This window comes from Chanodichthys erythropterus, chromosome 12 (genome assembly GCF_024489055.1).
Source record: "Chanodichthys erythropterus isolate Z2021 chromosome 12, ASM2448905v1, whole genome shotgun sequence".
Taxonomy (NCBI): Eukaryota; Metazoa; Chordata; class Actinopteri; order Cypriniformes; family Xenocyprididae; genus Chanodichthys; species Chanodichthys erythropterus.
The window spans coordinates 17,727,334-17,752,261 of record NC_090232.1 but is presented as its reverse complement, the minus strand read 5'-3'; the positions used below and the strand labels follow the sequence as shown (position 1 = coordinate 17,752,261).

The 24,928-nt window shown below is 40.9% G+C and overlaps 1 protein-coding gene across 1 annotated transcript in view; it reads right to left on the bottom strand.

The window, feature by feature from the left end:
• Positions 1–24,928, bottom strand: part of prss12 (serine protease 12) — a 45,401-nt gene that overhangs the window by 16,690 nt on the left and 3,783 nt on the right. Inside the window, exons 3-9 of the mRNA XM_067404334.1 lie at positions 22,947–23,125; positions 22,693–22,843; positions 18,520–18,698; positions 16,721–16,862; positions 16,433–16,629; positions 3,912–4,053; positions 21–223 (exon numbers count right to left, since the gene is read on the bottom strand). Of these exons, the coding sequence (XP_067260435.1) occupies positions 21–223; positions 3,912–4,053; positions 16,433–16,629; positions 16,721–16,862; positions 18,520–18,698; positions 22,693–22,843; positions 22,947–23,125 (1,193 nt within the window). The remainder of the gene's footprint in view (positions 1–20; positions 224–3,911; positions 4,054–16,432; positions 16,630–16,720; positions 16,863–18,519; positions 18,699–22,692; positions 22,844–22,946; positions 23,126–24,928) is intronic.

Below are 24,928 nucleotides of genomic sequence, written 5' to 3'. Positions count from 1 at the left end.
GATCAAGGAGAATGTCCCACCTTTGACCCCAGCAGAATCCTTCTGTAACCCATAGTCACAAATAACGCCGGCATCTTCGCTATGGCGACAGTTGTGTGTCCCAAACGGCTGTTTGATACAGTCAGTAAGAGAATGTTCCCCACCCGTACACTTTACGTTGTCAATGTGAATAGGCCCCTCGCCTTCTCCGAAATACGCCATTACACGAGCTTTAGCCATCCCGCTGCAAAAGAATGAAAGTAAATGATACATTTTGTAACATTTTGTTTCAAATATGTTAAGTTTTAAAAGAAACTTAACAACTACAACTAAAATGAAAAAATAAATTAAACCTAATTAGAAAAAATATAAATAACAAAAGCACATAATAAAATGACTATAACTTAAGCTAAAATTAAATTAAAACTGAAAATATAAAAAATTCTAAATATTAATAGATACTATAATAGTACATAAATAATACTAAAATACCACTGTTGTAGAAAAGCTTGAGATGTGTGCTGTTGCGCATAACAGCACCAGTTAATTATTGATTAATTCACTAATCAGAATCCTGTAGTTTAGCAAGATTCAGTTACCTTGCTCAATATGAAGTGCGAAAGTTACCTACAAGCAAACACTAAACAATGAAAGATCTGGGTGGGTTTCAGGTGTATTCACTTGAGAGAAGCATATAGGATGTTGTACCACACATACACAGGCAAGCACAGAATATCAGATATAACACAAGAGAGAAGTGTCGCCAACTCCAGCTGAGAGAACTGAGCTCATCAGATATGAGCATTAGTTACAGTGTGATAACCTGACCTCTGACCCCCCCTTAGGAGGTGAGCGTGAGGGAAGGTGTTGATCACATTAGTGTGTGTAAATCTGAGTCTTCTCAGTTTTGTAATCTGAGCTCAAAAATAACACATGCATGATTCATAACTGAACTTATATTACTTCCAAACAAGAAAAACAATCTGATGATGAAATAGACCAGAGCCAATTGCTAAATAAAATCTATTGTGAAATGAATTTTCTATTGTGATAGAAGTAAATTCTTTCTCTTTCTGTTCTCCTGAGTGTATATGACTGAGTGTGTCACTGGCAACATTACAACACAAGGTTTTATAGTCTTTATTTTGCTATTCATAGTTTTCACGTGGCGTCTCACCCTTATATGAATGCCTACCTGATGGGCAAAACAAGGCTTTCCTTCATTGCCCGCCAGTCATTTTTATCAGGTTTGTGCTAAGTATTAAAGTAGTAAGACAGTGATATTAAATGACCAAATTCAGTATACACCTTATTGATGTATACTATGTACACTCAAGCAGATGTCCCCAGAATAAACACACTGCGCAGTTTCTTGTTAAGCGTTTTTCACCATTTAGTGTGTTGCGTTCATATTCTGGGCACATCTGATCACCTGTATATTAGTATGCATCTTCAATAAAGTTTATACTGAATTTGATCTTTCAATATCACTGTTTTAATACATTAAGTGTTTTTAGAATGTCTTGCTGGTTTTAGTAGTTGAAATACTGCAGCAGGTGCTGTATATGGATCACAAGACTTGCATTTTGTTCACATGTTTTTGATTTTCTTCTTTTGAGTTGGAAAATTGACAGGTCTGTAATTCTCTAACAGCTGGGGGCTCGTCCGGGATATTCCCAAGAAACACGGGACAGAGAAGTCATCCTCCATCGCTGTTTTTCCGTCGTCTCCTGCAGCGTTCATATGTAAATTGTGCTATATTATTTTGTCCATTAGATCGAAATATCTGAAAAAGCCCATACATTTACCTGCCCATAGACCCTGCCCTCGAAGAAATCAGGACAGAAGTGGTTGAAAGTGGACAAAAGAGATGGATTAAAATACCAGGTATAAACGGGTATGTGTCTCCCTCATCTACTTATATGGATCACAAGCGCCCACAACTTGCATTTTGTTCACATGTTTTTGATTTTCTTCTTTTGAGTTGGAAAATTGACAGGTCTGTAATTCTCTAACAGCTGGGGGCTCGCCTGGGATATTCCCAAGAAACACGGGACTGAGAAGTCATCCTCCATCACAGGTAAGTTGTTTTTCCTGTGGTGGTAGGATTGATTGATCTCATAATAGGTAGTTTTATCCTTGGATGGAGCTCTGAGAGAGTTAGTCCAGGAAGATTTGTCTGTAAGGGTACTGTTTAAAAGCACAGCTACCTGACAAATAGTTTGGTTATACCTCCGGAGTGAGGAAGATCTGTTTAGATCCGCTCTGACAGAAAACAAAGTGTTGATGGAATTATTCCGTTTGACAAATTAATAAAATTGGCAGAATAATTATAATTAAAGAATTATGCAGAGAACCCTTTGGTTTGGTGTAGCAAATTAAAAGTGAAGGATGGGTCAAAAGATTTTAAGATCAATATAAGATGAGACACCCCGAAATTGGATGTTTAGAAATAGTTGTGGATATTGGACCAAGCCCTTTTCCTCAAATTTAAAAGGGTGGACTCAGGGAAAAATACAATTGGATCCTTTCTCCGAAGAGGGCTCTTTTAAGCCAGGGGTTATGGAAAGTGAAAAATCCAATGATAAATGGGGGCTGGGGAGATCCAGAGCGGAATTATAAGTACATGAAAGAGTTGTACAATAAATGGAAAGAAATGAAAACATATTGGGATAAAGGTCCAGAGAGGCTAAAATTAAAAAAGGGAAAAAGGGGTACCCATACCAGCCCCATGCCCCAACATCCCCATAAAATATTTGTCAATATAAGGCCTACATTAGAGGAATTGAAACAACCTCTCATTCTACCAAAATTATACCCCACCCTGCCAGAATGTGGGATGAGGAAGATTTTTACATTTAGATTTTTATCATTTAGCGATTTTTACGAGGAGCTACAAAGGATGGGGGCTCAAAAAGAGGATTTCAAAAAGAGATATATGTCGATAACACTAAACAGGGGCTAAAAGAATCTGCCGCAGCTTTCGTAAATCGATTAATAAAGCCATGGGAGGAGGATTCTAAATTGCCGACCACAATTTTTGCCCCTGTTTAGATCTAATTCAGTCTGCATGTTTTGCCCTCCAGGTCTCCGTGGCAGTCATGTGACTGAAAATTATGAATAGTAATATGTCATAAAAATAGTCATTAGAATAGTCAGGTTATAACACATTTTGCTAGATAACAATTGCCCTGTTTACACCAGGTATTAAGATGCGTTTGGTCGATCGGATCACAAGTAGACGAGGGAGACACATACCCGTTTACACCTGGTATTTTAATCCATCTCTTTTGTCCACTTTCAACCACTTCTGTCCTGATCTCTTTGAGGGGAGGGTCTATGGGAAGGTAAATGTATGGGCTTTTTCAGATCTTTCGATCTAATGGACAAAATAAGCTCGCACAATTTACATATGAACGCTGTAGGAGACGACGGAAAAACAGGGAGCAGCTTTCGTTTCTGCTCTGACAGCCGCAAGACAACGTCGAACGTGGTGAATGTGTCTTGTGTCTTCAGCCGACAAAGTTTAAATCCCTTCTGGCTAGCGCGCTTCCCATAAGGTTTACGTGTTCAGTAGGCGGAGAGTATGTCTTTTTTCGCTGTTCGAACGCATTCAACCTCATGAGCGTTTCCACTATGAAAGCAATCCGGTCGAATACGTTTTCAACAACTTCTGCAAGTGGTCGAAAGCAGACAAGCCCAAAGTGTTTTACACTCTGTTTACACTGGTATTTAGCGTCATCCACTTGTGATCCGATCGACCAAAATGCATCTCAATACCAGGTGGAAACAGGGTCTTAGATTTGGCTACACCTTACATTAAATGTCTATGTCATCATTAAATTATTATACCTTTACTTTACCAGGTCATCTCTGAATGATATGTAAAACTGAACATACTGAACATACAAGGCTGTTCATGTTGATTTCACCTGTAACCCAGTTGTCTGCACACAACCTCTGCATCCCGATCTGTCCATCCGTCATCACAAACCGTCCCCCACTGGCCACCCACCAGGATCTCAACACGCCCCTCTCTCTCATTCTCTCCGCCCACCAGTCGCACAGGTAGACCTGACAGATAGGTAAAACAAAGTATATGAATTTCGCTTTGATCAGAAGGTGGTAGTGTAGTGGTTAAACATCTGGGCGGATCTGATTGGCTATAGGTTCAAACTAGCAGGTGACTGCTAATTTAACATATTAGATATGTATATATAATTTATATGTTCTGTATAATGATGTTTAAAGTGATTGTTCACCCAAAAATTACAATTTATTGTCCTCTCATGTCATGGCAAATCTGTATGCATTCACGTGGGAATATATTTTGAATAATGTTGGTAACCAAACAGTTTTGGTTACTGACATTAAGTGTATGGACAAAAAAAAAAAAAAAAAAAAAACTTTTCTTTGACTTTCAGACAAGACTTTCTTTCTTATGTGGAACACAAAAGAAGAGAGGAAGAAAAGGGGAAATGAGGGAGGCTATGGAAAGACATCTTATGTCCACATATATGAGTTTGAATGTGTGTGTATCACAGTAAGAGACATAAAAAAAACACCTGGTGCTGGAGGGACAGTTTTAGGTTTCCACTCATGAAACATCTGCCTCCACTTACACGTATACACAGACACACATACACACACATAAACGCAATCAATCATCAGCTACTGGCCTGTCAGCAATATCAGCAGTACTCTTCGTGCAAGAAAAAGAAAACAAGACTTACTAACCATACATTCATACACATTTGCACCCAAAATTAATATGAATTTAACAGCAAAATTTGTTTGTAAAAGCTGATAGTTCTGACTCAAAATTTTGATTAGACAATTATGCATACTTATAACTGCTCAATAGCGGAATTCCATAGTAATGTGCCAAGTTGCTTTATTATGTGACAACCATACAAAGCCTACGGGCTTGAATTATTTTAGATTTAGTGTTTGATTATTATTTCTATCAGTTGAGTCACTTTACAGTAACTTGTGTGCAAGTTATGCCTTATCGCTCATATTCTTTGCATCTGTGTAATGTTCTATACATTACGAGAACATACAGCTTTATGAACATCTGCATTACTAGTCATTCCTAAAGCTTAAAGTTCATTTCTCACAGTCATGTCTCATCTGTCAGCAGCTATTCAAGTACTTTTTTTATTAAATCAAATATACTTCAAAATGTACTTCATAAAGCCTTCAGCACCAGCGGCACGCACACACATACACTCACATACGATAATGATTCCTGCTGAAATGGTTTTTTCAGATGGTCTCTACTTTTCATCAGCTCTGTCTATGAGATGTCATGAAAAACACTCCAAAAACCACATAGGCATATACTCAGAGGGGTTTTATTTATTTGGACTCATTGTCCAAATACCGTGTTTCTGCTAAGTTCATGTCGAGAGTGAGAACTTGAGGTTTTGTATATATAATGGTCATCTTTCATTCATATATAAGGGGTTCGGGTGTGTGAGAAAGAAAGATAGAGACAGAGACATAGATGTAGAGTAATAATTCATGTTAAGTCAATGGAATCACAACAGCAGCAAAACTGACATCACTGTGCTGATCAGGGAGGTAAATCTGTTGCTTTCTGCAGAATGCATTTAAGCATGATCAAGTGTGTTAAAATGAGCTGAGAGTATTACTATTGAGATGAATGACTTTGTGAAGGACGGGTGTTCCGGTTCTGTGAAAATCTGCAGAAATTCTCTATTGTGGGCACAGATTCCATGTGGACCCTTATGGATTCCATGTGGCTCAGAGGCAAATGGGAACTAAATTTAAGTTCATTCAGTGAGAAGGAGACATTAGTCAAGCTCTGAGAGTTTCCCATAGAGTCACACTCCCCACATTTTCATAGAGCCATCAACTTGACAGAGGAAGCTATGTGTGTGTGTGTGTGGTCCTGGGATTCCCTACGTTATGGGGACCAAATGTCCCCACAAGTATAGTAATACCGGTAAATTTTGACCCTGTGGGGAAATTTTTTTGGTCCCCAGCTTATACATCATAAAGAATGATCTTTTTTGAAAATCTAAAATAGTAGAACGTTTTCTGTGATGGGTAGGTTTAGTGTAGGGGGATAGAATATATAGTTTGTACTTCACAAAAACAGCTCAACGGGGGAGACGTGGTGGCAAGAGGAGACCCATGACAATCAGGTCGGAAGAGAGGAATCTAAAGACAATCTGATCTTCAATCTTACCAGTCAAAACTCAATTTTAGTGACAAAAGGATCTGTAGCTTTAGATGGAACAAAACTTAAGCCTTTGTTCAGAAGTCTGGAAAAACAGCTCGACGGGGGAGACGTGGTGGCAAGAGGTCAAGGATTACAACCACTAAAGCTACAGATCCTTTTGTCACTAAAATTGATTTTTTTCAAAAAAGATCATTCTATATCGTGGACGTAATCCTTGACTGGTAAGATTGAAGATCAGATTGTCTTTAGATTCCTCTCTTCCAACCTGATTGTCATGGGTCTCCTCTTGCCACCACGTCTCCCCCGTCGAGCTGTTTTTTCAGACTTCTGAACAAAGGCTTAAGTTTTGTTCCATCTAAAGCTACAGATCCTTTTGTCACTAAAATTGAGTTTTTTCAGGCATTAAAATGCTTTTAGAAGAGTGACAAAGTAAATCAACAAAATGTAAATAGCTACAGTGGTCATGCTAAATTTAAGCCTAACAGCACCTTTTGCATCTAATTCATCTATTGATACATATTGTAGGCTAGTGGTAAGGGATGACTCATTTACTTGAGCAGTCATCTTCATCTCAGAATAAAAAGTCAAATTTAACGCATTCTGAAAAAGAGGCTTTATGCAGGAACATAGATATTGTACTAAACCTGCAGACAAAGGAGGTGGTTTAGATTATGTGGTTTATTATGCTTTGAGCTCTATACAATCAGGAGGCTCTTTGTCAATTAGAAAATACCACTTACTACTGAGTTTTAGCATCAGATACAACTGCTCAGTTTCACAAGGAAATTAAGACTTTTCTTCTGGAAGAACATGCTCATTTATTAATTTCGGATAAAGAGATGCAATATTTGGTAAATCGTTCTCTGAGTAGGCCAGTCTTTTACATTGTACCAAAGGTACATAAGAGTTTGGTTAATCCACCAGGACAACCTATAGTAGTACGTAATAAATAGTAAATAATAGTCTTGCTGAACCATTCTCCAGTTTTGTTGATTTTGTTTTAATGCCTTTAGTTCCATCCCTTCCACGCTGTTTGACTGACACAGCAGATTTTATGCAATGCCTAATACAAAATGTTTAGCAGGATGCTATATTAGCAACTATGGACGTGACCTCCGCTGTATACCTAAAACCGCCATGCAGGTAAATTTTACCTACGCACATTACACCTGTTTTTATATGGCTAAAGAACATATTATTTCACTGTATTATGTCACTGTCTTCACAAAGAAGTGTCTAGAGTCATGAAATGATAATGTCATGTCATCAACTATATTTTTGTCCTGCTGTTTTATGTTCAAGGCTTTTTATGCAGGCTACACTAATCACTTTTCATAACGGTCAAGCCTGCACTGACAACGAGAATTAGAAGGAAGTAAATACATATTTGGGTGGTGTAATATAATAATTAATCATATATTAAGATAACCCATGCTATTTAAATTACTTAAATTGCCTATAGACAATAATGAACGATAATAATTCCCCACACTGCATAGGATGCAATGACAAATTCAAGCGCGCAGCTTCACCTTAATTATTTATATCCAAAGTTTATTGATACTCACTCTCTGTAACTATTGTAACAATCCTGTCCTGAAGCACAGTCAGTCTAATTTTTCTTGGAGGCTCTGGATCGCTGTCAGATGAGCCGTCAGATGCTGAGCCGACCCAGGACGCGTCACTGATCTCACCACCATCAGACTCCTTCAATCATGGCATTTAGGGCTTCTACCTCTTCTGCATCCATAAATCACCGGCTTTTACTCATTGTGACTTTGTTTATGAAACCAATGACCGCTAATTCAGTGAGTGAAAGGCGTTGCCTAGCAATGTACAATGTTTAAATATAAGGGCACGCGAAAATGACAGCGCGAAAATACAGGCATTATATATCGGGTAAATTTGACCCAGGTGGCGCTTATAGGTATAAATGCCCTGTTCCCATTCAGTCGGTCACGTTCGACGTACGTCGGACAGACCGACGAATAGGAATCTCGCCAGAGAGGCCAATGTACTTCGAGTGTAACTAAACGAGCCAATGCACATTGGCATGCAATCATCTGCATCAGCTGCTCGCCTCGAAGTGCGGGTATATAATGAGCAGCAGGTGCGTTGCATCTTCAGCTTTTCGCTTCGGAGCCGAACTACTGAGCGAGTGTTTGAAGAACGGACTTCAACGAGCCAGCTCTCTCTCTGACTGCTCTTCTCGTCCGGTGCAGGAGGAACAGCACAGCAGTGGGGTCGATTTTTTCTTCTTTGCTTTCGTTTTTTGCCTTTTTTCATTTGAGCAAAAAAAAAAGCTGTGTATCAGCGTGAAGGCCGTTTTCACGGCTGGTAATGGTGCGCTTTAAGAGCGCTAAAAAGCTGTTCTTACAGCTGGTAAGAGCAGCGTCTGCAAGGAGAGTGCACACGACAGGCTGCACATTCCCTGTCTGTGCTGCAGCGGCTTTCCCCTGCGTGCTTCGGCACTGAGAGAGTTAGTCCCTGAAAGAGCTTACACGAGTAGTTCGCGTCTTTTTAAAGATGTCATTCTACTTGTGTGCTGCTGGATGCGGTCGTTACCTGGCGCCTCGGGATGGTCACCAACGCTGTATCGCGTGCTTGGGCTTAAGGCACGCTGAGGCGGCATTTTTGGACGAGTCATGTACCCATTGTGGGAAGATGACCGTCACGGAGTTGCGGTCGGTCTATACTCCAGTTCCTGCAAAGGGGCGGAGTCCCAGTGCCGTTGCCTCGTTCCAATCCTCCTCAGAGGGTTGCTTCGGGCAGCGGCACTGGTGACCTGAGGATCACGGTGAGCGTGCTTCCTTCGGGGAACCAACCCCCTAGGAACCCTCATCCCTCCTGCACTCCGCAGCCAGTAGAGCTGCCCGGGGAGCGCGGTGGACCACCCCAGAGGTGTGTACCATCCGTATCCTTTGGAGATCCCCAAGACGACCGGATGTCGATCGCTGCATCGGAGGGTGAGCCTGACACTTTTGGGGATGACGATTCGGCGCAGCTGCCTCCCTCGGGAGGAACGGGCCGTTGCTATGCAACTGTGCCCTAACTCCACCTGGCGGGGGGAAGCTGTCTCTCCCTTCCCGGGCCTGTAAGCACTCGTCGGATCTTACCGGCAAGGCTTACCAGGCTTGTGGGGAAGCTACCTCTGCCCTACACGCTATGGCGTTGTTGCAGGTCCATCAGGCCAAGGCACTGAGGGATCTGCCCGAGGGTGGTCATGACCCACAAGTTCTTCAGGAACTTCGTGCCGCGACGGACCTCGCGCTTCGTGCGACGAAGGTTACGGCGCGGTCAGTGGGTCATGCGATGTCCACACTTGTGGTCCAGGAGCGCCATCTCTGGCTGTGTCTCGCGGACATGAGGGATACCGACAAGGTCAGGTTTCTTAATTCCCCCGTGTCCCAGACCGGCCTCTTCGGCGACGCGGTCGAGAACTTTGCCCAACAGTTCTCGACTGTACAGAAGCAGTCTGAGGCCATCAGTCACATCTTGCCGAGGCGGTCAGCTGCTGCTCCACCACCGCCCGCAGCACCTCAGACTGCTCGGTCGTGGTCGGGGCGCCCAGCCCGTCCCGCCACCCCCCAAAGAAGAAGGGTGGCAAGGCCAAGTCCAAGCGGCCCTACGACGGGCGACCCGGAGATGGAGGGGACTGCTCTACAGGAGGTAGTGACCGCACCGCTCCTTCCCCCGGAGGAGGGCCGGGTGGAAAATCTTTTGTTTCCTTCTGTTTTTGTTCCGGTCGGTCGAGCAGATAGCACGCCTCACAGAGGAACGTGCTCGGTCGGTGTTGAACTGCCTGAATACATTCAATGGCAGGACAGCGGTCCCACTGAAGTTCTTTCAGAGGCTCCTGGGGCATATGGCGTCTGCTGCAGCTGTAACACCGCTCGGTCTGCTTCATATGAGACCGTTTCAGCACTGGCTTCACGGCCGAGTCCCGAGATGGGCGTGGCAATGCGGCACGTTCCGGGTGCCAATCACTCAGGAGTGCCGCCGAACCTTCAGTCCGTGGTCGGACCCCTTGTTTCTTCGGGCAGGAGTGCCCCTAGAACAGGTGTCCCTGCATGCTGTGGTGTTCACAGATGCTTCTGCCACCGGCTGGGGTGCCACGTACAACGGGCATGCAGTGTCAGGGGTTTGGACGGGACCCCATCTGCATTGGCACATCAACTGCCTCGAGTTGCTGGCAGTACGCCTTGCTCTGAGCCGCCTCAAAGGCCTGCTACGGGGCAAGCATGTACTGGTCCGTACGGACAACACTGCGACCGTTGCGTACATCAACCGTCAAGGTGGTCTACGCTCCCGTCGCATGTCGCAACTCGCCCGCCATCTCCTCCTGTGGAGTCGGAAGCTTCTGAGGTCGCTTCGCGCCATTCATGTCCCCGGTGTGCTCAACCATGTGGCCGACGAGCTATCACGAGCTGCGCTGCCAGGAGAATGGCAACTCCACCCCCAGGTGGTTCAGCTGATCTGGAGAGAGTTCGGAAAGGCTCAGGTAGACCTGTTTGCCTCACCAGAAACCTCCCACTGCCAGTTGTTTTACTCTCTGACCGAGGGGACACTCGGGACAGATGCACTGGCTCACAGCTGGCCCCGGGGCCTGCGCAAATATGCGTTTCCCCCAGTGAGCCTACTTGCACAGACTCTGTGCAAAGTCAGGGAGGACGAGGAGCAGGTCTTGCTGATTGCGCCTTACTGGCCCAACCGGACCTGGTTCCCAGAACTCTCAATCCTCGCGACAGCCCCTCCCTGGCCCATTCCTCTGAGGAAGGACCTTCTTTCTCAGAGACGGGGCACTCTTTGGCACCCGCGTCCAGACCTCTGGAAACTCCATGTCTGGTCCCTGGACGGGACGCGGAGGTTCTAGGTGACTTACCCCCCGAGGTACTTAACACCATCACTTCGGCTCGCACACTGTCTACGAGACGTGCTTACGCCTCGAAGTGGAACCTGTTCGTCGAGTGGGGCTCTTCTCGCCGAGAAGACCCCCGAAGATGCTCGATCGGTGTCGTGCTTTCCTTCTTGCAGCAAGGGTTGGAGCGTAGGCTGTCCCCCTCCACCCTCAAAGTCCATTCTGCTGCTATCTCCGCTTACCACGACCACATAGATGGCAAATCTGTTGGTCAGCACGACCTGGTCGTCAGGTTCCTTAGGGGGGCGAGACGGTTAAATCCTCCTCGTCCCCCCTCCATACCCTCTTGGGACCTCGCTCTGGTGCTGAGAGCACTTCAGATTGCTCCCTTTGAGCCTTTGCTGTCAGCAGACTTAAAGATTCTGTCTATGAAGACTTTGCTGCTGGTGGCATTGGCCTCCATCAAGAGGGTAGGGGACCTGCAGTCATTTTCGGTCGATGAATCGTGCCTAGAGTTCGGGCCGGGTGACAGTCACGTGGTACTGAGACCCCGACCTGGCTATGTGCCCAAGGTTCCTACCACTACCTTCAGGGACCAGGTAGTGAGCCTTCAAGCGCTACCCTCGGAGGAGGCAGACCCAGCCCTGGCTTTGCTCTGTCCAGTCCGCGCCTTGCGACTGTACATAGACAGAACTCGAAGCTTCAGGACCTCAGACCAGCTCTTTGTCTGTTACGGAGGCCAGCAGAAGGGAAAGGCTGTCTCCAAGCAGAGGATGGCCCACTGGATAGTGGATGCCATCGCCCTGGCTTACCAAGCTCAGGGCATGCCCTGCCCGCTCAGGTTGCATGCTCACTCCACGAGAGGTGTAGCATCCTCCTGGGCGCTGGCTCGTGGCGCCTCGCTAACAGACATTTGTAGGGCTGCGGGCTGGGCGACACCCAACACATTCGCTAGATACTATAGCCTTCGTGTCGAGCCGGTCTCCTCCCGTGTTCTCGCCTCAGGTCAGAGGCACGGAGAGGCCCCGGCTTAGTGTCGGCTTGCTGCGCTGTGTGCGCTTCTTTGCTCCAGAGAGTCCCTACGGGCAGACCCTGTTGAGTCCTCCGGTTACCCTTCGGTAGCCGACGTGGTGGAGCGTCCGGCGTCAGGCCTATACTCCGTTGCATCCCTGAGAACCGGATTTAGGCTGGGTTCCATATGTGTGACCCTACGGGGATCCCATATGGCTTTCTCCATGGCTGCTCCTAAACGAAGCCCGTGTCTTTCCCTCTGGGAGAACCCATTTCTATCGAGTTGGAGTCACCCCAGTTATTCCATATGTAGCACAGCCCTACAGGGTTAGTCCATATGTACTTCTCCACATAACTCCTTCGGGGAAGGATGTGGCTTCTGCAGCGTTCCTTCAAACGAAGGTTACGCTTTCCCAGCGTTATCCAATAGTCTCACTGAATGGGTTTTGGAACAACAGTGATCGACCCTCTCTGTGTGTTAGCCCTGTCCCACCATCCGCAGGCAAGGGGGTTCAGGTGGCTTACAACAGAGCGCTGGATGAGGGCAGCTCCTGTGGCGCTTTGGTAGGGATTCCTATTCGACTGAATGGGAACGTCTCGGTTACAAAGGTAACCCTCGTTCCCTGAAGGAGGGAACGGAGACGTACGTCCCGTCGCCACAGTTGTTGTCCTGCTGTGCTGCCGCCTGCTTGGTTCGGCTCCTCAGCGAAAACCTGAAGATGCAACGCACCTGCTGCTCATTATATACCCGCGCTGCGAGGCAAGCAGCTGATGCAGATGATTGCATGCCAATGTGCATTGGCTCGTTTAGTTACACTCGAAGTAGATTGGCCTCTCTGTCCGACGTACGTCTCTGTTCCCTCCTTCAGGGAACGAGGGTTACCTTTGTAACCGAGACGTTTTATGATCTGGTTTTATCTAAACAATTTTTAACACCAAGGGATTGCAAATTACACAATTTTAGTAAAAGTCAATGACTGGGAGACTTGAATGTTTTATAGAAAACCTGTTATGTACATTTGAAAAACAGCGACAGGTAAAATTTACCCCCTGGCGGTTCTGGTGTTAAGAGTCATCGGCACATTATCCAAAGTGATTGAATGTATTTAATGACCACTTTGTGTTTTCTCTAGGACCTCTAGTTTGAGGGATAAACTTGTTCATGCAGATACTTACATCTTTCCGACTACTTTTGGAGATGCCCAGGGTAACTTTCCATTTTGTAATTGTACCCCTTGTACTAAATATGTAAATCATTACACATTTCACATTTATGCATTTATTTTTGGGGGGGGGGGGGTTGCTTCTAGTTTTAATCAAAAGGATTGCGTCTAGTTTTCTGAAAACAGCTTATAAATCATACCAAGTGATGTTTTTTGAAAATGTAAAAAATGCATAAAGTTTTCTGTGATAGGTAGGTTTAGAGGGTCAGGGGATAGAATACAAAGTTTGTACAGTATGAATTTGATGAATCTAAGAAACAAATCAGTAGGCAAAGTTTGGGGTAGTAATACAAAAAAAGTAACACAACAGCTACCAGTAGCTAAATCTGACAAAAACTCCACTTGTCCTCAATAGGAAAAATGATTCATGAGTGTGTTTTTTTACTCAAAAAACTTTGTGTAGGCCTAGTCAATAGTAATTATTTAAATTAAAAATCTCTTTTTAAAAACATCCAATTCAAATACATTATACAAATCAACTGGATAAACACAGTGAAGTTTTGTTTACTAATGTCAAAAAAGATTTTTTACAGTGTGTAAGTGTGTATATGCGTGTTTGTGTGACATATCAGGACACAAATGTGTATAATGACATGGGTATTACAAAGAGAGATGACTTTTGAGGACATTACACATGTCCCCACTTTTCAAAAGGCTTATAAATCATACAGAATGAGTTTTTGTGAGAAAGTAAAAGTGTGCACAGTTTCCTGTGATGGGTAGGTTTAGGGGTAGGGGTAGTGTAGGGGGATAGAAAATACAGTTTGTACAGTATAAAAACCATTACGCCTATGGAATTTCCTCACAATTCAAAACGAACATGTGTGTGTGTGTGTGTATGTGTATATATATATATATATATATATATATATATATATATATATATATATATATATATATATATATATATATATATATACATTCATATATAAGAATGTTGAAATGTGTTTGATAAGAATACTAAAAACAGGAGACTTTATTAATCTTTTGTTCATACACAGACGAAAACGCACTCATCTGAATCCGTGTGTGAGTAAGATGAATTAAACAGGGAGATCTCCTCTATAGTGAGTCTCTTGAAAGCATCGGCTGCTCTGTCCAAAGACAATAAAGTTAAATAAGCCAGAGAGTGCAGGAAAAGGACTGCAGCAGGGCATTTACACATAAACAATAGTATCTAGTGTGTGTATGTGTGAGTGAGTGTGTAAGTGACACACTCCTCACCGTTTCCCAGTTCCAGTGTTGTCACTCATTCTGTTATTCACACTCTGACTGGCCTGCTGCCCATAAAGATCTATTACACACACATTCTCTTTCTCTGTCTGCTGCATTTTACAAAAGGGGTCTGGGATAGTGTGGAAAAGTAGGAATCAAACTGAGAAAGAGAAAAGCTGCAAAATAATGTGAAAGTACTGTTACTTCTGAATTTTAACAGAGTCTGAATTTTACTCACAGTGGCACATGTGAATGGTGAACTCTCTGCAAAATAATAATTTAGTTAGCCTGTGTCTTGAATGTAGATTAAGGCAGGAAAAATGTGGTCTTGCCATGAAAATGCATCCCTATAGATCTGTCACAGTCTATTATTTTGAAAATATTAATCAAACAACAAATTAACAAGACAAAGAGATGATTTATGCACCTACAAATTTGTTTTACTTTATTATTCAAATTTATGTATGTCCTTGTGATTAAAATTTCTTGAAAAACACTTTTAATTAATACCTTTTTTACAGTTTTATTTTACTAAATACCATTGTTTTCATTGAATTTGTTAATATTTATATTAACTTATTAAGTTATTTTTTAAACTAGAGTTATAATCATGAAACTGAAGTAAATTCTGTAATCTGGAAGTGTATGAGTGTTTTCTATATGTATGTGTGTAATATGTGTGTCTGTCTGGATCCGGTAAAATCATCAGCTCTTTATGAAGCTCAGCAGGAGTCAGACATGATAAGTCTAGTGGCAGCTGTACTTGTTAAACGTCTGACTTCATGTCCTCTGACCATTAGCAGAACTCGTATATATATATATATATATATTCAGTAGTGTGTGTAATGTAACATTCTGCTGATAGACAGATCGACTTCCTCAAGGGGGAATTCAGGTTTTATGCGTGTGTGCATACACCATCCCTTGTGCCACATGGGTTACAGGTGTGGAGGCATCACCATGGCAACCCCATAATAGTTATCATAACTCTGAAATGCTAATACAAAAGTATATTACCTCACTTATCTGAACCATATGTAATGCACATGAAAGAGTATACTTTAAAACAGATGTCCTTTTTTGTTGCCTAATTTGCATAAAATCACTTAGCATATATATATATATATATATATATATATATATATATATATATATATATATATATATATATATACACACACATATATCCTATAATAGTGTTAATTAATCTTGATACAGTTGCTGAATATTTTCATTGGCTGACAGCCCTAAATAGATTATTTTGTTATTAATAGTGATTTCATAGATTTAATAATAGTGATTTTAGACCGCTAATAAATATCGTTATTATAATGTTACATTTTATTAAAAATGACTGATGCACCCATATCTGTAAACTCCCAGTCAGAAGTTTGGAATAATTACAAATGTTTTTGAAAAAAAGTTTCTTATGCTCACCAAGGCTGCATTTATTTGATTTAACATACAGTAAAAACAGTAATATTGTGAAATATTACTACAATAGAAACTGTTTTCTATTTTAATGTACTTTAAAATGTAATTTATTCTCGTGTTGGCAAAGCTGAATTTTCAGCATCATTACTCCAGTCTTCAGTGTCACATGATCCTTCAGAAATCATTCTAATATGCTGATTTATTATTATTATTATTAATATATATGCTGAAATTAAGAAACTTCTGTCAGAGAATATGTAACAGAAGAGAAGAAACATAGTTGCAACAAAGTTTGAATGACTAGAATACTAGAATGAGACATTTCTGACATTTCTGCAAGTTTAGGTTTCAAACCGTATCAGCTTTTTCATAGGTCACATCAGATTTATGGCTGATGAGATTTGTGTCTCCCTAAGTGTTTGAATTGTTCCTGCGTCTCTGAGGAGAGAGAATGTATAAGGTGGTGTGTGTGTGTGTTTGTATGTGTGTCAGAGCTCTTACTGGTGGGCACTCCATGTCTGGAGCGCTGGGGGTTGCACACAATGGCTACGTCTTGGTTGTGAGTACAGTCGTGTTTGAGCCAGCCCCTCCGGGTGCAGTGTGTGACGCTGGGCTCTTTTCCTGTGCACCTGACATCATCCAAGAGAATAGGACCTGTCGCCATTTCAAACCGCACTGGTGACACACTCTCCCCTGACCTACATCAACACAACAGCTTTAACAAATCAGCCAATAAACACACCAGCAATCAAATCGAATAACTAAACGTTGCATGTGTGTGTGTGCTACCTGAAGCCCAGCTGCCTGCAGACGACCTGCGTGTTGGTCTGTGTCCAGCCATCATCACACACGGTCCCCCACTGACCTCTGTAATGAACCTCCAGTCTCCCTTCATAACCCTTCACACCCCCAACCAGACGCACTGCACCATCTCAAAAAGAGAGAGAGGGATTCTGTTTACACCTGGTATTAACACTCAGGAAAACATAAACTGAAAACAATCCCTGCAAAATGTTTTTGAAAAAATGTCTCATAAGCCTTAAGATCAACGTTAAGTTGTAAAGTGTAGGCGTTTGATTAACTAAATAGAGAGTCATTCAGAGCTCACAAGAGTCATTCATTACAAAATAAGTTGGAGTAAACTGATAGCACCGTATTGGTTGATTCGCTGAAAAGAGTCGACTTGTAAGAGTTGCTCACTTACAAAACTAGTTCCGAAAAAAAGTGCACTTCAAATCTTAAAAGTATTTTTTAAAAATTGTACTTAAGTTGCAGATAATATAATATTAATGAAATACAGGTCCACTCAAGTGTACTTATGTCACAGTCATGATTGTTTAGTTTCATTGCCATGCTCTGTTTGGTTTTCCCTGTCACTTGTTTTACCTGTGTTCTCGTTTATTCATTATTATTATTATTATTTAACAGAAGTCGCCTACATCGAACGGCCAGTTTGGACTACATCCCTCTACTTCCTTCTTTAATGATGTCACTAAATCAGTTGTTTGACTAACCTCCGCCCACAGGAATACACAAAAAAGGGGGCGTGCTCTTGTTGCGCTCCCACGGAGAAGAGCAAGAGTTGCGTTTGTAGAGTGTGTTTGTCGCCATGTCGTTGAAACGCTATTATTTTCATCCCGCAGTCCAATCACCTTTGTTTGGCCTTCCCAGGTACGCTGTACTTAGAGATCAATGGTTACAATTTATGTTTAACTCGGTTCCCGAAAATTATAATTGTGGTATCCTTACTGCAATAGTTAATGTTGGACTGCAGTGCACATAATGGCCACAAGAGGGGACTATGTTTATGTATATGGCTGTTTTCCGTATGAGGTACTCTTCTGAGTGAGTGCTAATGTTGTACATTTTCTGTCGCTGCTTGTGGAGATTAAAAAGTTCAGTCTCTCGGGAATTATTGTCTTTTGTGTTCATTCGGCACGACACCACAATAATCCACATGTAAAACTATGTACAGCACACGTTATGGTAAGAGGCGTGACCTTTCCGGGCAACGAGTCGAATCACAACACAGGAACCGCTGGCACAATCAGAACTCGTTACGTATTTCTGAAGGAGGGACTTCATAGAACAAGGAAGTCATCAGCCCGTTTTTATGACAGTGGAAACAGCGGTATACAGATAAGTAAATTATGTGAAAAAAACTGTGTTTTTTTACACGCGAAACATGAACACATGTTATATTGCACACTATAAACACAATCAAACGGGACCTTTAATATAAATTTAAACTATAATTTTTCAGTTACTTGCAATTACCATACAATTAAGTGTTTATTAAGTTTATCTTAATTAAGTTTATTTTTTTAACAGTATTATTTCCATAATGAGCACTATTTGTATGCTAAAGTGTACTTATCTATTAAGTATGCTAAGGTGTACATCTTTTTCACAAGGGTTGCGGTGCTGAAGGGCCGCTGAATAGTACTGCAGGAAACACTGTCAGTGCAAATGAATGTCAAAACAATGGCCCTCAGTTCCCAAACCTACACATATATCATGTAATTTAATAGAACTTTAGTCTGTTTCTCATAAGTTTTGTCCATACTTGTATATGTGTATGTGTATACCTGTAAGTGGGATACAAGAAACTCCAGCATCCTCTGTGTGGTCACAGTTGTGCTCCCCCCAGGCAGTTTTTGGACACTGTTCTATGGAAAGCTCATTTCCTGTGCAGCTCACCTCATCCAACAATACACGCCCTGAGCCTGCACCGAAATATGCTCCCACCCAAGCCTTAGCGATGCCACTGTTCACATACATCAGAAAATAATACAAAAAACACAACACTTCAGTGGAAAATTCAAATCACTGAAATTCATAATGACTCAAAGAAAGTGAAACAATCATTGTGTAGATAAAGATTAAATCTGGCATCCCACTAGCTGATTTCTTCCAGCTGATTTGCAGTCGTTCATATACAGTCACTATAAAATCAGAGGAAGTAGTTTATGTGTGCTGCATTTATTACATTATGATTCAGATAAGCTTCTTCAAATGAGATTCTTACACTGAAGAACTGACAAGCCATAACAGCCCTTGTGATAAATAAGTGCACTTAACTATACTGACTGTGCACTTGTAGTGTACTTCAAATCTTAAAAAGTGTTTAAAAAACTGTATTTGCAGATAATATAGCATTTATGAAATAAAAGACACTTAAATTTAATCTTAACCCCCATAAGTACACTGTTAAAAAGTGCACTTTTTAATAATATACTAAAGAACATGATATATAATAATTGATAGTTTTTTTAATTGTGACAAATGTGTAATTACTACATATTTAAATACATGACATGCAAGTTTCAACAGAAATTACATTAAAGTATATTTTAATTTACCATAAATCCATGTCAGTACATTTGGAGGAACATTTTAACCATATTTCAAAGACAATAAAATAATTATGAAACTACATCAAAAGATGTTCTACTTAAGTGGGTCAAAAACACTCTAAAGTGCAGCGCTTTGCATTTATTAAAATTTTAAACTATAATGCATTTTCATTCAATTGCAATTAACATGCAATTAAGTGTGTGAAAACATGACATTCATGACATTTGCACCTAAGTATATTAATTTAAAGTATTTAATTTTTATCCTCAGCAAACGCAAAGCTACATTCCATATCACAAACGCTGAATGTTAAACATGGTGATTGTGTAACTGAGCATTTTGGGGGTTCTCGTACACTTTAATGACTAATAAATTTAAGAAAGTGGAGGCAGAACAGTCTGTTGTTTAATGAATGTGACTTTTTTCCCACAAAAATTGAGCATGAATATATATATTAAAGCCCTGAAGGATAAAATCACTCCATGATGCAGTCTATTGCAATTGTTTATGTCAGCATGGAACCTCTTTTTTAATTTGGTGACCTTCAGATTGATTTGCTGGCAAAATGGGCGATACATAACAGGTAATGGGAGAGAAATGTCACAGGCAGCCATTTAGTCTGTTACCCCTCTTACATTCTTAATCGGTGAGTATGGCAGAACTCCAACAAGGCTAGATTTCTACAACACTCACATCCAAAACTGAATTGTTTCAAACAGACTCGTGGGCCGCATTAAGAGTGTTCTATGAGATTATATATTTTAAAATTCTTTCTGTGATTAACAGGCAATCAAGCACAAAATTCAGCAGTCAATAATCAGCGAAAGTTGAGAGGCAAATGAAGTGGAACTGCAGTCTCCGACATGCACAAACCCACACATTTTATTCTACAAGAGTTTCAGCTCAATAAAGAACCCTTCACATGAGTGATTATTATACAAACTCACACACACCTGCAGAACTCACTTCTGGGCACCATTTGTTATGTCCGTTTCAACATTATAGTTGAAAAGCTTGAAACAATCAACCTGATTCACATCTTGATCTTTCCATTCCCTCTTTCCGTTCCTTTCTAATTCCTTTCCTCCCACTAAATCACCCTTTACGCCTCTTTGCCTTCTCGATCTGTCTTCCTCTGGCTCTCATCCTCTCATTATCTCCATTTTCTGTCCGTTTCTAACACACTCACTTTCTTAGTGAGAACACTTTGGCTTTGTGTGTCAGGAACCTCCCAAGAAAATATTTCACATTTTTATGAACAGAAGACACTCTACTCCTCTCTTTCTCTCCTACCTCCTCTCTATCTTCCTTCTATTTTCACACATCTCAGTTGTAAAGAACGCCCTGGTGTTCCTCTAAATAGACAGTTTGTTTCCAAAAACCAGGTCAAGCCTCTTGGCTATGTTCAGACAGGCAGATTTCTTTGGCAACCATGACTAGTTTTTTGTAGGGCTGTCAATTAATGGCTTGATAATAATGAACTTAGTTAATAAAATTAATTATAAATATAAAATTATATATATATATATATATATATATATATATATATATATATATATATATATTTGTTTAGAATACAAAATGTGATACAACTGATGACTTACAGTATGTGGTGTGAAATGTGATTCATCACATTCCAGTTAGATCAGATTTCAAGTATTTTTCGTAATATGGGACAAAACATGAATGTAATGTTATACACAAAGCACAGTAGTGTCTACAGCAGTGCCTGAATTCATTCATTCATTCTCAAAAGTGGCATTCACTACATACTGAATGACAAATAAGTATATGCATGAATGTTGTACCACGGTGGAATGATATGATTAATTTCTTTTCGCTTATCTCTCTACTATGTCAACCAATGTAGATATACTAGATATTTCCTACATCAGCGATACCCAATCCTGTTCCTGGAGATCTAGGCTGCATCTGAAGCTTTAGGCAGCTGACTTGTTGCCTCGCTGCCTTATCAGGCAATGACTTTGCGCACAAAGGTAGATTACCTCACAAAACTGACTTCTGAGGCAGCATAACAGCGTTTACCTTGGTAAGTTGAACGAGTGGATCTCGTCTGAGCTTGTGCGAGTGAGTGGAGGCGGGGCTAATTATCATATTCACAGATCCGTGTATATTAAAGGATGCAAGGGTGTAGAGTTACATTCAAGCTATTTTAAAGGTGCCATCGAATGGAAAATTGAATTTATCTTGGCATAGTTGAATAACAAGAGTTCAGTACATGGAAATGACATACAGTGAGTCTCAAACTGTATTGTTTCTTCCTTCTTATATAAATCTCATTTGTTTAATAGACCTCAGAAGAACAGGCGATTCTCAACATAACACTGACTGTTACGTAACATCCAAATAAATACTTTACTCACATGATCCGACGCATGCATGCAGTATGAATGATGAACACTTTGTAAAGATCCATTTTGAGGGTTATATTAGCTGTGTGAACTTTGTTTATGCTGTTTAAGGCAAGCGCGAGCTCCGGGGGCGGGGAGCACGAGAATTTAAAGGGGCCGCAGCCTGAATCGGTGCATTTCTAATTATGCCCCAAAATAGGCAGTTAAAAAAATTAATTTAAAAAAATCTATGGGGTATTTTGAGCTGAATCTTCACAGACACATTCAGGGGACACCTTAGACTTATATTACATCTTGTAAAAAAACGTTCAATGGCACCTTTAAGGCATTAAGATTTTTTTTCACATAAAAAAACATTTAAATATGTAATTTTGGTGATCAAAGATGAGTTTTAAGGGATACAATTATTGACTACAGGGGGACTTTAATTACTTCAATAGCAATGTTTTTGCTAGAAATGACATCAAAAGTGGAAACGTTGGTCAAAAACGTACATTTACACAGAAACTGACCACGCAACTTTCAGATAGCATCTTTATTTTTTAGCTGAACTGTCACAGAATGGAAAGCACAGGATTGTGGAATATCAAAGGGAGCGAAGGACATATCAATGCTGCCTTCAAAAATGTATCAGATGAAGGTATCTCAGGAGACTATTGGATTCGGACGTGCCTTGATGCCTTCCTACCTTTGAATGCATCATCCGAAGCCAGCATTTTTAAGCTTTCAGATGTAGCCCTACATAGCTGCAGAGTTCAGATCCTACCCTGACCCAACACACCTCTCAGTAATTATCCTGAAGATCTTAACTAGCTGGTTCAGTTGTGTTTGATCAGGGTTGGAGCTGTACTTTTCAGGAAGGTAGATCTCCAGGAACAGGATTGGGGACCCCTTTTCTTCACTATCTGAATGGATCTGATTCCAGTACTTGCAAAACAAATTAACTGGATTTGTAACACAAAAGATCGGATTTTAAAACCAAACTATATATATGTGCAGTATGAAAGTATATAAAATGTGTGTGTGTCTTACCCTAACCCCAGCTGTCTGCAGACCACCTCAGCGTCGTTATCGTCCCACTGGTCATCACAAACTGTGCCCCACTGTCCTGCATGATACACTTCTACTCTGCCCTCATACGCTGATGGACCACCAGAGAGACGTACCGGGACAAACACTGAAGCTAAACATACACACACACATGCTTCCTTCAAGATATTTTCACTTTTTTTGAGTGTATGTTTGTGACTGTGTCTGTGTTTATGTATCTGTGTGCGTGTGCATACCCTCGACTGGTGAGCAAGAGACAGCAGCGGCCTGGCGGTTAACACACTGTCCCCCATTCCATACGGTGCGATTGCACTGGAGTAAGTCTTCTTCCTGTCCTTCACAGCCCACAGTCTGCCAGTGAACTACAGACACCACTAGACGTGATAGAGGAATCACACGTGCACGTGCCCTGTAACTGAGACGACATAAGATTTTTTACATTTTTGTCTCATTTGTCTCAATTCAGTCTTTTCTCGTTTATCCATTTAGATTTTATTATTTTTCAACTAATCATGTACCTTTGTCAAAGTTTGTAAATGGTAAACCACATGTTCTGAACCCTGGGGTCACAACCGTACATGGGGTTGCAAATGATGAAGATGCAGTTGCAAGAAATCTTTGTGAACTTTAGCTTTTTCTTTTTGTTAAATTGATCATAGTTTTTTATAGCCACAGATAATTCTGCATTATGCTAGTATTATTCTTGCATAACTGCTGGGACTCTCTTCTGTCCCTGCTCTGAAAAATATGCTCGGAATATTGATAAGGAGCTGTCTGACTGACATGTAAAATGAACAATCTCAGTTCATGTGTTTTTACAAGCAAATGGTGATACCATTGACAGAACTTAGTCACACAAGAAACAGTATTTTGTTATTTAGAAATGTGTCAAACTAAATTACAGATTTAAAAATTTAAAAGATTTAATTCCATGAATCTAGTAAGCTGGCAACTCTTAAACATCTCAACTTAAACATAAGCACTTTTGATTCATGTCAATTATTAAGCCGGTGATTGTTTCCCTATATTATATTTGTTCAGTTATTTATTCATATATGAAATGAAAGATTGTGAAAGATGAAAGATTTTTTTTCAAAAAAAAAGTCTTACTAAATCTAAACCTTTGACTAATAATGTATAATCTTAGTATATCTGTAGAATGTAATGTAGAATCTTAGTATAATTTATGTATTATTATACTAATTAGCAAGCAATAGAATTGAGCACTTTCTCAAAGCTGAACTACTTAAAAAAACATCTTAAAACTGTGCTGCTGAAGACAGAAAAAAATCTGTGTGACACAATGAGTCAATGATAATGAAATTGGCAGAATATTGAAATGTGTTTTTATTCTTAAGAATGTTATTTGCTGCCTATGAACCTCTTCTACATAGGTGGGGCATGGACCAAAAAGGCTTGAGAACCCCTGTGTTAGACAGACGTTAGAAAACATAAATCAAAATCTGTGAAGTCTACCTGTCTCTCTAGCTTTTAAATAATTCAAGTATGTTCATCTATCAAAGCTGAGACACCCAATAAATTATTCACAAATGACAAATGGGCTCTAAGCTCCTGAGGTCAAAAGATGACAGGTCCGCACATGTGTATGTATCCGTTTATTTTTTAATAGCAAAATAATACTTTTTTATCAGACTTATAACTGTCATTGTTGTGTCATGTGATATACTAGACCCTGCGATCACCTCTCCCTGAGCACGCTCAGTAATGACCTCAGACAAACGCTCTCAGATAGAAGTGTGTGAGCGTGATAGACACAAACCACATGGGTGTGTTTGTGATTGAGATTAGAACACTCTGGGGAAATCAGCGATCTTTTAAAACACCCGCACACATATATTCACTGCTTGACAACTCACTAAGCATATGCTGTGTTTAAAGGTGAAAGACTGACCTTTGACCTTTGACCCCCTGGGGTCAAATACCAAAGGATTCCATGCACAACCTTACAAAGGTGTTTTGTGGTTAGGTAATAAAGGAACGGGCAGCATATGGTCGTCGGAACACAGTAACTATCTCTTTGACAGGCCCAGTTGTGGCGGCACTGACAATGAGGCTTCAAAAACTAAATACAACCACATGCTTTACCTTACCACCATGAAGTCCGCCGTGGACAGACATAACATATGCTGAATATTTCAGCAGTACATGGACTGTATTGTATGTGTTTAGGTTTTTGTAAAAAGTAAATTAACACTCT